Here is a 15,379-nt window from a genome sequence, read left to right as displayed (position 1 = left end):
TCGTGAACGATTTTTTAACTATACGCTTTAAAAAATTATTTTAATATATTATAATCTATAATACATATACGTCGAAATTTAAATTTTAAATGAGAAACACTAAACTTATTTTGTGTAACTTTAAACTTATTATCTTCCCTTTTCGAAATAAATGAAATAAAGATACATATAGGTTATAGATACTGTTACTATAGGAACACTTAGATATGTTTCGTTTTCACACAAAATATTTACAGTGTATTTATGTGTTTCGCTTTTATAGTAGCTATAAATTATTCAAAAATTATAAGTCGTAGATACTTGAAATTTTTACCAGTTATTTACATTGGCATTTTAATTACCTGATTTTCAAAATATTTTTCTTACTTCCAAGTTTATTTTAGGCATTAGAAATATTTGTTTTTGTTTATTTTTTTTTATAAATGTCGATAACAGTTTTTTGGTAGATCAAAACACTTGAAAATGTTATCCAAAGTTTCTCATAAGTTAGTTTTATAGTGATTCAAAAATTACGAGAATAAATAGGTACAATTTTTTTTTTATTAGCATTTGAAGTTAAAATATTGACAAAAATTCGTCAAAATCATGAATATGTACAAATTATTATATAGTTAAAAAAAAATTAAAAATCGTTAGTCACAAATTTTTTTATAAGCGTTTATAGTTCAAATTTTTTGATACCTATTTGTCAAAATCGCAAAAATTTGCAAGTAATTTGTAGCTGAGAAATCATAAATTTGTTTGTGTTTATAAATAAGGTTAAAAAATTTAACACTACGTTTTTCATTAATTTTCTTTCAAATAGCTATAGAGAAAATTCGAAACATCATAATAGAAAAAATGTTATGTGCGTTTGAATTTTAATTATTTACGAAATCACGTAACGATAACGATTTATCTTCAAACAAATTTAAATATTTGTTATAACTCAAAATGTATAAGTCGTAGATACTTGAAAATTTCACCAGTTATTTAGATTGGTAGGTATTTCATTTACATAATTTAATTTTCAAAATATTTCGCTTATTTTAATGGTATTTACCTATAGGTATTTGAATGGGTATTCGTTTTTGTTTACTTTTTTTTTTTATAAATATCGATAAAAATTTTTTAGCCGGGTAAAAATACTTTAAAATTTAATGCAAAGATCCTCATAAGTTAGTCTTATAGTGATTTAAAAATTATAAGAATATTTTGGCACAATTTTTTGTTTATTGGCATTTGAAGTTCAAATATTAACAAAAATTCATCAAAATCATGAATTTGTAGTAGGTACCTAATAATTATATAGTTAAAATTTATAAACAATTTTATGTAAGTAGCTAAGAGAACATTTAGTACAAGATTTTCCATAAGTTTAGTTTACAATAATTATAAAAGAACAAGAAAGAAAAACGGTAAGGTAATTTATTTTATATTTTAAAATACATAGGTAACTAACTAGTAACTGGTGGGGCTAGCGCTAGATAACAATTTGATCTCCTTATCTCTTGTGTTCATGGTTATCACGACTGCTCTATAACTTAACTTAAATTTAATATCGTAATTCGTAGGCCGTAGTTTCCTTCATCTTAGGACATCATATTATAATAATATGCTTGTATAGTATTTTATTATTAATAAATTAATTAGTAATATTTAGTATTTTTGTATAGTTTTCTTGCGTTTCACACCGAACGTGTTGATAGCCGCAGTGATGTTAAAATTGTTTTCATCAGTTGCCATGCACTCACAAAGTGTATTGGTCGGAATAAGAAATTTTTCAACATCCGGAGGACCATTACTATTTCGTTCATCTGTACCAATGTTTGCTGAGCCATTGAAAAAAAAGAAACGTTTGGATCCACAGATATTAAAAGCTCGAGAGGATAGAAAACGTAAAAAGATAGAAAAATCAATTAGAAAATTGGAAAAGGTAAAGTAAATTTAATGTTGAAATGTTACTACCTTAGTATCTTTAAAATATGCTAAAAAGTTTAAAAATATAATTTAAATATACATTTATAGGTACTTACAACTTATATTGAAATCAGTATGTATTTATAATGTTAGATTACAACAGTAGTATACAAAATAAGTGTTACTGTTATATATAAATTACTGTTCTGTATAAGTTTTTTTTTCTTTATAAGTTTTTTTTTTTATGAGTTTTTAAAACTGCACTGTGTTTATTGTTTTAATAATGAGTACTAAAAAACTATGTTAAAGAATATTTCAGTCTGAAATCTTGTCTATGTTTATATACCTATTATATTAGATTTCCTATTTTCTTTTCAAAAATTGTAGTATAGGTACATAGTAATTTTATGGAAAATATGTATTTTAATTATCATTCATTAATTTATTGGTTTGTTCTATAAGTATCTAATTTATTTTAACATCAAAGTTATATTCTTAACCTAACTTGTTCATTATTACAATAACTACTGTATGAAGTTAATTAGTTGTACATGAAACAAAACAAAAAACAAAATATTACACTATTTGTCTATGTTCTCTAATTATACATCATTACAATGTAACATGTGTACAACTGTATAAGTTTATTGGTTGCCGTTCTTATTAAGCATCGGTTAAGACTAACTGGTAAAATTCTATCGGTTAAAACATACGAAATTCTGACGGTTAGCGTTATCAGACTCTAACTGGACGTTGTAACAACGGCCCTAAAACTTATCAAGAATTTTTTGCATGTTGTTTCTATAGATATTAATATTGCATTTTATATTTTTTAAGGTATCCAAAACATTAAAACCTATTGATGAGGTACAATTAATGGCTACATTATCCAATGAACGCGATATTCGTCAGAGACCAACTATAGTCCATAGTAATGATAAGCTTGAGGAAAACTTAGTTGTAGCGAAGGCCTGGTCAATGTATAAACATGATGAACACTTTTTTAATCTTCAAGTTATCAATGACCTAGAGTATTCGCAGCAACGAGCGTTGAATGAGTTACGTGAAGTTTCTGAAGATTTGTATCTTGCAGCTGTTGATATTGATGAATCCTTATTGACATGTCAACTAACTGGACCAGTCGAAACTCCTCCAATAGAAAACTACCAAAGTCCTGACGGAGAATATATTGATATTTCAAAAAAATGGGACTAACTTTAATGTAGCTTAATTTTAAAAGTATGCATGAAAGGTTTGAATAAATGATTAGATTTTGTAATAATTGAGATGTATTTTTTTTTTTTTTATTAAAATTTTCTTATAAATCATAATATAAACATATTTATATTCAATTTATTACAACAAATATAATAAATAAATTCTGAAATGCAATATAGTTATATAATCAAAATATAATTTTCATTGTCTAAATGTTTTGTAATTATTAATTTTATTTTAAAAATAAAATGTATTGTAAATCTACTTTCTTAATGTAAAATTTAAATCATACAATTTTGTTGTTGTTTATAATATGTATTTATGTATTGATTTTCAAATAAAATATGAGAAATAAAAAGTTAAATTGAATATCAGGTGTTTTAAATAGTTTAATGCTTTTAAATATATTTATAGGAACAAAAGTGTTAAATCCTTAAAATTAAAAATAAATAACATTCATATTAATTATAATATAATAAATATTTCAAAATCATCATGCACAACTATGTGAATAATAAGTTATGAAACCATCATACATAATTTTAATTAGGTATTAAAATAATAGTAAACAATATTTAAAACTATTATAGAAAACTGACTCTCTTAAAATATTTAGATGTGTAAAAATAGTTTGAAATATGAATTATCTAAATCACTATAATATCTTATTTGGAGCAACACATCCATATAATAAAACACATATTTTTTAAAACAGAAAGGCTTCAAAAACAAGATTATATTACATTATTATTTGGGAATATAACCAATTTTAATTGGTTTAAAGTTTATACATTGGTTATCGATAATATTGCTTTAATCACAGATGCAGCAGCTAAGGAGGCATAAGGTTGCCATTTGTTTTTTACTGATCCATCTTTATAGTCTGAAATGCCTCTAACAATAGCATAAGAATGACAATAGTTTCCCATTAGAGATCCCATAACGGAGTCAAATTCTGAATCCATAGCCAATAATTTGTACTCAGCAGTAAATTTCTGTCTTGTAAACGCATTTGATGTAACACTTTGACCACCGCCAATAGGACCTACGTGTATTCTTGTACCTCTAAAATATAAACATGAAATAGAAATTATTATAAAATAATGTAAATAATAATTATTATAGAACATACAAAGTATTGTCCTTATCATTACAAATGGGATGAGTAATTTCAATTAATTCGGTTCCACCAATATACATTTGAAGTTTATCGGAATCTGCTGGTGGACGCTTAAAATCAGATTCATTATCGGTCTTTTGTTTTTCTATCTTATTCAAAGCTTCATTCAAATATGTATCCCATAGAGGCTTTTTGTCAATTGATTTTACCTGTTAAATATACTTTAGTACTTATCAAACTATACTCCATTTAAAAAATAAAAACTTTCTTACTTCCGTTTGTAATTTCATTGCAGCTATTTGTAAATCAAATGTTTTTGGACTATATTGATGACAATGAAATTTCAAATTTCCATTTTCATTTGAGACATTTTTGCAGTATGTATAAACGGCTCTAATAAATAATAAAATATTAGATTGAATATGCGCGGTCACAGTGTAATATTATATTATTACTTTTGGTTGTTGCCACAATGAGAAACAACTACATCGCCTAGTTTTACATGCTTGTCATAATTTGTATAATGTGGTACACCACCACCAGCACCACAAACAAAAACATGTTCAACTTTTTGAAATGTTCCTATAAAATATTTTTTGTTTAATGAGATTAAAGTGTTAAGATGAAAACAAAAATAATAACCTAATAAGCGAGTTATTGCATTTCCAGCTGCTATTGTAGCTTCTCTGCTTAATCCCAGTGCAGGAAGTTTGGTACAAACTACACTGTGGTTTCCCATTTTTCCTATTGTATAAACATTTGATTCTCCTAAAATGTCAGAAAATATAAATTTATTTAATAGTGAATAGCTGCTCTTTACTTCGTGCATAGGATATTCATTTTATTGTTTCAACATGATAATATACGCTGAAACAATTAAATAAATAAATAAAAAAAAGTCTTTTATAACTAAAAAAGTATTAAAAAATCATCAATAGTTTTTATTATTAAACACTCAAAATATTTTTAGTTATTTTATTATGTCATACATTTTAAGTATACCTAAAAAAATCTTCGAATTTAAATATTATTAATAAAAATATAAAACACATAATATCTAAAAATTGTCAGAATTAAAATAGTTACAAGATACCTAATTACAATTCCAAATTAATGTTGTTTAGTCAATTCGTTTAACACTTCTGGGTTAATTTCGATTTTCCTATGAATATTCAGTTGAGTTAACCCATTTAAGCGGTTCTTTACAAAGGTGTTTTTAAGATAGAGTTTTAATTATTGCCATGTCGAAAACTGCTTTTCTATTACTTTGTTACCACGATTTTTAAAAGCTTTATGTTTATAGACATTTTGAAAGACATTAATTATTACCATTACAATTATTTAGCAATTCTAATAAATTAGATGGAATTTTAAATAAATTTTATAGAGAAGTATGCCATAATCTAAGTTCTGAAATTACTACTAAAAGAGAAAAAGTATGATAATAATTGTGAATATTTTTGTACAAAATAGATACCTATTGCTATTTTCAAAAGTACATATCCGAAATATCTTTCTCTTTTATCGGGAACAAAAAATTAAAGCTCTTCAGGCTTCAACGTTCAGCAATGTTTTACGTGTTAGCACGTATCATTGATAGGTATAAATAAAATATTATAAATAAAGCAAAAAATAGTCTCTTACTAAATTTATGTTTACACAGTGAAATGAGCATCGAGCGCAATGATACCTAGAATTAACTTTAAATACAGTCAACCAAAAAATCGAATAGGAGAACCGATTTTTATGACTAAAGAAGTCGTGAGAAATCTGTATCCATCAGACCGTTTGACGTAAACATTCCAAAATATATGTATTGTAAACGATCTACATGACCTAACGGTCAAATACGATTATGTAAGTGTGTATCTAATATCTATTCAGTTTTCATAATGAATATGCGCGTGCGTGGCGTACTGGCGTGTGAATAATACTTTTATAGAAACTTAGTATGATTTCCAAGTCAAAATTCTAAGTAAAAACTTTGTCCATAAGTCCATGGAAACAGAATTCTGACCCTTTCATGAATACACCACCTGATGTTCTGATCGTAGGTACAGACGTACAAACGTTCAGTAAATGATAATAAATAATAATACCTACCTATCTAAATTTTAAGTTAGTTTTATAGAGAGGATAATACTGTTTAGTATCTAAAAATAACATTTAAAAAATAGGTACCTACAATATAGTTTTTGCTAATATTACCTACAATATCTAAATATTAATATATTTTATAGAATTTTTAAAAATAAATATTTATAAATAGCCAGGTAAGTATGCTTTTATTTTTATGAAAACATATGGGTGAGGCTTGTGATATTTAGGAATTGAATACTAGAATACTGATATATAGGTACCCATGTTAACAGTTTAACCTTGTATTATAAAACACTGAAAATTAACACACATTCATAAGTTATAACGATAATTTATTTATTGTTAAACCTTGATTTTACCTTCAGTACGCTGAATAATAGGTAGGTACTTACCTAAACTTTCATTACCTAGTTGATAGTTGTGGACGCGGTAATAAAATTATTTCTATAGTGACTTAATTAAATAGATACATTTAAAATAAAAAAATTATTGTTTTGTGTTCTTACCAACAGTGGTGTATCGTACAAATGTTTCTTTATTTTCGATCAAAATATCAACGGCTACTTTTTCGCAATACTCCGCTGTGATAATGGCTACAGTTGGTTGCCGATTATTTTGAATATTAGGAATTTGTTCGACAATCTTAAATAAAAAGCGATCATTTTATAGAGTATTCTATAATTATATTAAAAATTCGAAAAAAATCATGTTATTCAACAATAAGTATCTTACTTTGTCATGAAGGACGACTCTTGTGTATCCACCATCAACAGGCTTAACAATGCCAGACTCTTGTAGTTTCTCTAAATTGTCCTTTATGTCTGAGTTCTTCCATCCGTGTTTTCTTGACAAAAATAAGAATTACAGAATCTATAGTCGAACGATAAAAATCTAATAAGTAAAAAATAAATTTTACTTGTTAATATCGTCAATAGTTAGCGGGTTAGGATATGAAGATTCGATCAATTCACGTAATTTAGTTAGTGATATATCCAAATTTAATGTCGAGCCTTCAACAGAAACTATAAAAAAATGCATGGGTTAGCTTGTTACTAGAAATTAATAAGATGTCATTACTGAAAATATTGTACCTTGATTTACAGGTTTTACTGATGTTATTTCCAGTTGCTTTAATTCGATTTCAAGTTTTGACACACATTTATAGCCTTTATGCATTAAAATTAATAATCTTTTTACAAAACCTATGTAATCTATAAATACAAAAGTATAATATGTAAGTGACTACCTATATGAAATAATTTTTAAATCAAGGATTATTAATGGTAAAATAAAAAAATAGAATACCAAGAGGAAATTGATCTGGCAATATTAAGTCTTGAAAAAATTGAGACGCCACTGCCGAGGCGTCTATCATTTTAACTCCATTACACCAAAATCTTATGGTACGTCTTTCCTTGGTGTGTAAACCCGTTTGACCATTTACTAGAAATACGCAGAACTGAACCGATGTATCTGCAGGTGTTTCGTCTTGAATATCTATTGTGACGCACTATAGTTATATATATATATATATTAATTCTTTGCATAAATATATATAAATTTACCGTATTTTCTAATTTTGCTGATCACGATTCCGCTGTGTTCCCCACCAGCTATATATTCATTCTTTTCATTGTGTTCATTATTGTTATCTGCTTGGCGTTCGACTACGAGTACTGTTGACGTGGGTGTTTTAGATTTAGTAATTAAAACTACTCTATCTGATAAAAAAATTATATTTCTTTCAGTTATAAAATAAAAAATATTATATTATAAACCTAATAAATAATTATTTATATTTTAGTTGTGTATTTCTTATATGTAATATTTTGACTGATTTTTGTATAAGAGTAGGTACCTACCATGATTATTTTTAATAATATTAAATATTAATATAATATTTTAATATTTAATAATATTAAAAATAATAGCTCAAAAAACTTCTAACTAATGATTTTATTTTAAACGTGTATAGATAATAATCATAATTTATACCAACGGTTTTCAACCTTTTTTCATTCACGTACCCCTTGACCTCTCTCACCACTATTTCACGTACCCCAAACATCAATTTAGAATATAAATAAACGAAAAATAATTTTTTCGCGTACCCCTTGAGATCATGTCACGTACCCCAGGTTGAGAACCGCTGATATATACTATAAATTATAAAAGTAAGTCCCGATTTTTTGTCATGCATATAAATCCATACTATTTAACCTATAGTCACCAATTTTTTTACTATTATACCTGACAGTTTGCTGGAGGTTTTAATACCAATTTTGTTAGGGAACATGTCCAATATTTCGACATTTTCAGACTTAACAGAAGTATGTTGTATTGTTATTTGTATCTAAACACAATATTTGGTGTGTAAACGAAACATATCTACCTATACGTATTTCTATAGTAATACTAATAACAGTACCTAACTACCTATGTATATCTTTATTTCATTTATTTCGAAAAGGATATGTAGGTAATAAGTTACATAAAATAAGTTTTGTGTCTCTCCTGTAAAATTTTAATTTAACGTATATGCATTATATATTATAATATATTAAAATAATTATTTAAAGCATATAGTTAAGCAATCGCTCACGAGTTACGACCCACCTCAGAATGTATATTTACAATCGACGATGGATCAACTATTATTAACGACGTATATATGAAATGTGCAGACAATGGCTCGATGCTTTGAACGGTACTGCGAAGTTTAAACTGTTTAAAATATAGATCACTGCGTTCGAACTACAACTGACGAACTCTTGAGACACGAGTACTTAAGATAGATTAAAACGCATCCAATAATAATAATAACCAATAGAAAAGTAGAATAATAAGTCAATAGCGCTCTGATTGGCTGTATGACGTGAAGACCTACATAATGCCATGCCCAATGTTGTTGTTATTTAATAATCATTATTATTGTTATTTATTCAACTATGTTATAATATTATTATATAATATATTTCCCGGGTGTATGAATAATTATATTAATGTGAGAAAAAAGTTATTTTTACTATCTAAAAGTATATTTATAAGAATTTATAAACACCTTAAATTATTATTATTTTGGGTAGGTATAAGGTATGTACACTTCATAGCATTTTATGATCGAAAAAACTATAAGACAAAGAAACAGCCCCACAATTTGCAAACATCTACCCACGGGGATAGTCGGACGGAGCACTCGGGTGACAACTATAATATCTTATTTTTTGAATACAAAATTATATTATAATTATTATTTTATAATATAGTTGATATTTAAAATTAATGAAGTGACTAATGACTGATTTTTAAAAAATAATGTACATAATATATATAATATATCAATTCATATTAATATATCATAATACAATAATTATATTATAGGTACTCGTAATTGCTCATATCTTTTATAAGAGTGATATATAAATGCATGATTTTTTTTTTTTGCTACACTATATGAGAAAATTAATTAAGGCAAAATTTTCCTTGTCTTCATTATAGTTAAAAATTAAAATACGTAATATTATTTTGCATATTTTTGAGTTAAAACATATTATAATTGCATGTTTTCATGATATTTTTGTATTGATGAATTTTTCTTAATATTTATATTTACCAATCATTCTATAAAATTATTATATTTTTTTATCGGGTATTCGGGTATTTAACTTAAATTGTTATCTGATAATAAAATCATTATTTTTCTGATACCTACAAATATTCTGTAATCTGTGTTTAAATTTGTAATCTTAGATAAAATAGGCTTATACCTAAAACGTAACTGGAAGAAAGTATACAAATAAAGAATCTAAAATGTATTGATTATTAATTTTATTAGCTTTAATTATTATTATTTTATTTTAATAAATAATTTTCAACTATAAATTCCAACGTTTTTTTAATAAAGATATTTTTTGGAATTTTTAGTGCATAATTTTGCATATTTTGATCGTTTTTAGTATAAAAATGTATGTATGTTTAACACTTTTTTAAAATATTAATAAATTCACAATGTTGCTTATTGTAAATATTGTATGTATTATAAATAGATTGTATAAATATGCTTAAACAGTAAAATAAAGTTTTGAACAATAAAAATATTTGATTTTTAAATTTTTTCCTCCAAAGTCAGTTCATTATATTCTGATTCTCTATTCAGGGAAAGAACGCACGGTTACCTGACGAAAATCGGGTTTCACCGACTGACAGATAATGATAACGTAGGATCCGTGCGTTCGTTCTCTTGTTAAAGAAACTAAGATATCTATTATTTTGTCACCGTTGGAATGTGACTATCAACATTTATATATATAAAAAAAAATTGAATTGGTATTTATAGTTATAGGTGTATGCATTTTTTATAAATGTATACATATGTAATGATTATTAGATATAAAAGATAATAAAAATTAAATTTCAAGTTGTTACTTGTTATGCGATTGGAAAAGTTATTTTTTAATTACAATTAAGTGATGGGAGCATGAAAATGTATTGATTTAGATTTTAAAATGCATTTCCAAATCTTCTAGATTAGATACTGCTTTCTTATTTACCTAATTAAGTTGTTGAATTTATTATGTTAATAGCATAGGTGTGCGCAGACTTCTGAGTCAGGTGTGGCTAAATTTAATCTGACCCCCCCCCCTCTGTCATGGCGACCCAAGAAAAAAATTGTAGAAATTTCCAATACAAATTTCGAAGTGATCTTTTTTTGGTGATTGGAAAATGTAAACAATCATTTTTTATTATTTCACACAATAAATTATACAATTCATCAATATTGATTTAAAATTTTAACATATCGATGGGCAACCAGTATATTTTTAATTATGTAAATATCTATGATTTAGATTTATTTTGTTATACTTTTTTAAGTACCAAATACCCATTCACGTATAAAAAAAAAGGCTCAGGTGGGGCTAAAGCCCAATCAGCCCTACCCGTGCGCACGCTTATGGTTAATAGTTTAAATATTATTTATTAACAATTATTTTCAATATAAATAATTAATAGAAAAATAGATAGAAAAATTAAAAAATGATTTTTGTCAGTATGTTGTATGTACAATGTACATACTTAATATTTAATATTAATGATAAGAAATGAAATTATAAAACTACCTAAATAGTTGAAATACTATTAAAAGTATGATTTTGTTATAGTTAGTACCTATAGGTAATACATAAACTATATTACTATAATATAACAACGATATTAAGTTTTGGTATTATATTATTAGTTATTACAATAATGGTAGGTATATATGTAATGTTAGAACAAAGTAACTTACCTTGATTAGTCATTATGTTTATAATATATTTGAAACTGATGTCACTTCTGAAAAAAAAGTTTGAAATGCAGTATATTAGATTAATTTATGAATCACGTGTTTATTAAACTAGTAAAAAAGTTATTTTGGTATAACATATGACGGTGAATAAAAAATAATAATAGAAAATATGATATACCTAAACATTTTTTTTAAATTACTATAATGATGAAAAAATCTCTAAAACACTATCGATATAGTACTGATTTTATTTTTATGGTTTTTTAACACTATAATATTATTTAAGTAGCCAACCTTTTTAAGTTAGGTGTATAAATGTTATAGCTTAAATTAAAAATCATTTTTTTTATCATTAGCCCAATTTTATTTATTTTTAAGTACAAATGATATTGAAATGAACAATATGAAAATGAGCATTATATCATCGATGCTATAATATTCTTGTAAAAGGGTCTTGTTAAGGGTTTGACTTTAATTTGATCAAATATCTTGGTACCTGGTACCATATGGGTACGAGTTACAATTCATATTATTCTTACATTCGGATTTATAAAATAGGCTAAATAAATATACGAATGATATTGATATTTCTATAAATGTATATTCATAATATAAATAGGTATCTAAATTAGTTTATTATATCTTACATCACGCAACGATAAGTCTGTAACTTACATCTATCAAAATGTACTGTATAATATATATATTATACATATTATTATATGTATATAGGTAGGTACTCACATTTAAAACATAAAGCTGGTAGCCCATAGGCAATAATTCGACAGTAAAACAACGACCAAATCGACCAATATAGCAGCGTATTGTTTGTCCTTCAGTATAGTCGACTGCCGAGTTAAACGATCAACTGTATTGTGACACACATTTATCAACTTAGTAGTACAGGATTCACTGCTTCCGACACTGTTACGAATCAATTGCAAAGCGACTGTGTCACGGTTATATTATTATATATAAATACATTGGTGGGAGTAGGCAATATGTTTCGTCAATGACTAGAAGATATGACAAGGTATTGCAAGAAAAAGGAGGGAATGAAAAACGTTGTATAATAAATAAAAATTACATGAATATTATATGTTTACAGACGTACAGTTATCAGTGTTGTACACTGTACAGGCATATTAGTCATCACGAATGATGGAAGGGGTTATCTAGAGCATGGTATGCATGAACGTTATAATGAAGGCGTATAGCGTCAAAATTCTCCATGTATATTGAAATCTGTTATTTAAGTATATTTCAATTTAGTTTAGATCAATATTCATTAATAATTAAAACAAATCTAATTCATTACATTAAAGAGGAAATACCGTAGGCATATACATTTTATCTAGAAAAAATATATGTATACGTGTGTGATATACGTATTATAACTTAGTTGGAATCGTGGGACGTCATAAATTTAAAATAATTGTTAAACGAATGTATAATTATCAGATGCAGTGACGCCTGAAAACAAACGTAAAAAGAAGATGTAACATAGTACTTCAAGGATGACCATGTACTTATATTATACTTCTATAATACATGTTATAGTCAAACTTCATACATAATTAACATAGTAATATCTGTTCAGAAAATAACATTATTCAAATCTTTCCGAAACTGCGTGTTCTAGAATATTACATTACATATATTGATATACCGATATACGTATAATATATGTAAATAAGTAATGCATTTTTAGACTCTTATCTTTGTATATAATAAGGGTTTGGGGGGGACGAGGTGGCCGTGTGGTCTAAGGCGTCGGTTGCGGCGCAGCCGGTCGCTGGTTCGATCCGCGGTCACCGGTGGCATTTTTCTTCGGGCAAGTCACGGTGTCCGGAGAATAAGTGCCGCCATCCCACCCGGGGCATGGCAGAAACCTACGGGTGCCCCATTAGAAATTCTGCCACAACACACACACGTGTTTCTCCCTACCGTTCCCAACCTTACAGTAATAACCGATTAAAAACCTAATCCATCCCCAATGGCCTAAGTTGCCGCGGGTGTATTAAAAAAAAAAAAAAAAAAAAATAAGGGTTTGGAAGTTCAATCACAAATAGTATATACTGTAACAAATGTATCTAATATAAATAACAAGTACGAGTAGAATAATGTAATTTTGTGATGCATATTTTTACATCAAATTTCCTTAATTTTATAAAAAAAAAAGAAAAATGTACATTTTTAATTTACAGAACTTTTTTTACATGTCATTATACATACGTAAATACTTAATACTTGTAAGTTTTTCAAGAAAAAATTTAATTATATCTTCTACTTTAATATTTTAACAAGACTTGCATGGGCGCCCATAAAAAATATTTTAGGGGGGGTCAAAATAAAAAATTCTCAAATGTAAGGTAATAAAGATAATAATAATATTATAGTAATATTTATTGAACTACAAGTTTTAAATATTTTTTGTCCAGGGGGGGGGGCAAGTGCCCCATCTTGCCCCTCCCAATGGGCGCCCATGAAGACTTGTGATACATTCGTCCATCATCATCGATTATCTAGTTCTTATCTAGATAAGAAATGCATGATTTTTATTAAGTATTTATTTAAATAATAAAATTATGATTATACGGCGTTTTGGATATGCTATTTAGATACACCACTATTATGAGGTTTTTTCCGGTAATTTATGTTAGGATGATTAAAAATTACTTTGTATCGTTAATTTTTATAATACATTAATCAATGATTAAGCTAAACAACGATATAAATAATAAGTATAAGCATGAGAAATAAGTTGACAGCATGAATGACGGTAAAATAAATTTTAGGTAAATGTTAATTTTAGTTATTTTATGGCCAACTAATAGGATTAACGTTAGAAAGTGAAAGCGATTCATTAGTCTCAGATTGGCTACTATAATTATATTAAAGTGAGACAAACTAATAATAGTGAATCTAATTTCCCTTTATTTATGAGTTTAATGATTTGTAAAAATTCATAAAAGTACAATACAGTAAATATTTGTACTTATATTTTATAGAGTTAAATAAATAATATCATTACAAAATAAATAATAACAATCTAAAAACTAAAATAATTATTTATTTTATTTTAATTAATGAATAATAATAAATATAATCAGGGATTGGAAAGTTATAATTTTTATAATTTATTCGGTTTTCGTTTTAGTTTTTAATTAGATTCTTAAAAAAAAAAACAGTAGGTACTATAGTATTCAAAACTACAAAATTCTGTTCAGAGTTCTAGTTCTGGATACATTCTTTTTTGTACAAAAGACAAAAAAAATAATATAAACTTAATATCGAAATCTCTTAAATTATATTGAAGTTAGAAATTCATAAAAAATATGCTATTATAGTTTTATAATTTTAAAATTTAATATAAGGTTCTTTATTAGTTTTTTTAAATTTTATTTTTTTTTTGTGAAAAGTTAAATTAATGTTGAATGGCCGTTTATTTAAGTTCAAATTTTTTATGAAATTTGGATATTCAACTGAATAATAACAGTTTTTCCTTATATAATTTTCATCTTATATTGTAATTTAAAAATGATTAAACGTGGATACTTAAAATTTTTACCAAATATTTATATTATAATTTTTATAATGGTGTTATTTTTAAATTATTATGCATTTTTATAAGTATGAGATTTTAAATTTTTTTCCTACAAATGTCGATTAAAAAATATTCAAACGGATGAAAATTCTTGAAATTTTATTACAAGTTTCCACAAGTTATTCTTTTATAGTTGTATTCATATAAA

At 25.9% G+C, this 15,379-nt stretch overlaps 2 protein-coding genes and 1 long non-coding RNA gene across 5 annotated transcripts; 2 read left to right on the top strand and 1 right to left on the bottom strand.

Annotated features, from left to right (window-relative positions):
- The first annotated feature begins 1,421 nt into the window (after positions 1 to 1,421).
- LOC114126528 (39S ribosomal protein L40, mitochondrial) lies at positions 1,422 to 3,381 on the top strand. Its single transcript, XM_027990494.2, has 2 exons — positions 1,422 to 1,915; positions 2,737 to 3,381. Exons 1-2 carry the CDS (start codon positions 1,697 to 1,699, stop codon positions 3,112 to 3,114), a joined length of 597 nt encoding a protein of 198 aa, XP_027846295.1. The 5' UTR covers positions 1,422 to 1,696; the 3' UTR covers positions 3,115 to 3,381.
- On the bottom strand, positions 3,002 to 12,532 carry LOC114126548 (uncharacterized). Of its 3 annotated transcripts, XM_027990522.2 has the most exons (13): positions 12,369 to 12,532; positions 11,625 to 11,671; positions 7,903 to 8,058; positions 7,643 to 7,834; positions 7,429 to 7,548; positions 7,254 to 7,359; positions 7,070 to 7,181; positions 6,844 to 6,979; positions 4,880 to 5,005; positions 4,693 to 4,819; positions 4,510 to 4,630; positions 4,250 to 4,446; positions 3,002 to 4,182 (listed from the first exon to the last, which is right to left on the bottom strand). In XM_027990522.2, the coding sequence occupies exons 2-13, from the start codon at positions 11,635 to 11,637 to the stop codon at positions 3,903 to 3,905; spliced, it is 1,686 nt and encodes a 561-aa protein (XP_027846323.2). In that variant the 5' UTR covers positions 11,638 to 11,671; positions 12,369 to 12,532; the 3' UTR covers positions 3,002 to 3,902. The 3 variants fall into 3 exon arrangements, with proteins under 3 accessions (XP_027846323.2, XP_050059299.1, XP_050059298.1); XM_050203342.1 differs by lacking the exons at positions 11,625 to 11,671; positions 12,369 to 12,532 and adding an exon at positions 8,954 to 9,105 and having other exon boundaries at positions 7,643 to 7,847; XM_050203341.1 differs by lacking the exons at positions 11,625 to 11,671; positions 12,369 to 12,532 and adding an exon at positions 8,954 to 9,105.
- Positions 12,531 to 13,670, top strand: LOC126550856 (uncharacterized). The gene is made up of 2 exons (XR_007604898.1): positions 12,531 to 12,657; positions 12,733 to 13,670. It is a non-coding gene; the product is annotated as an uncharacterized LOC126550856 (long non-coding RNA).
- The last annotated feature ends 1,709 nt before the right edge of the window (positions 13,671 to 15,379 follow it).

The sequence above is a fragment of the Aphis gossypii genome, chromosome 3 (genome assembly GCF_020184175.1).
Source record: "Aphis gossypii isolate Hap1 chromosome 3, ASM2018417v2, whole genome shotgun sequence".
Lineage (NCBI taxonomy): Eukaryota > Metazoa > Arthropoda > Insecta > Hemiptera > Aphididae > Aphis > Aphis gossypii.
This window is presented reverse-complemented; position numbering and strand designations above follow the sequence as displayed.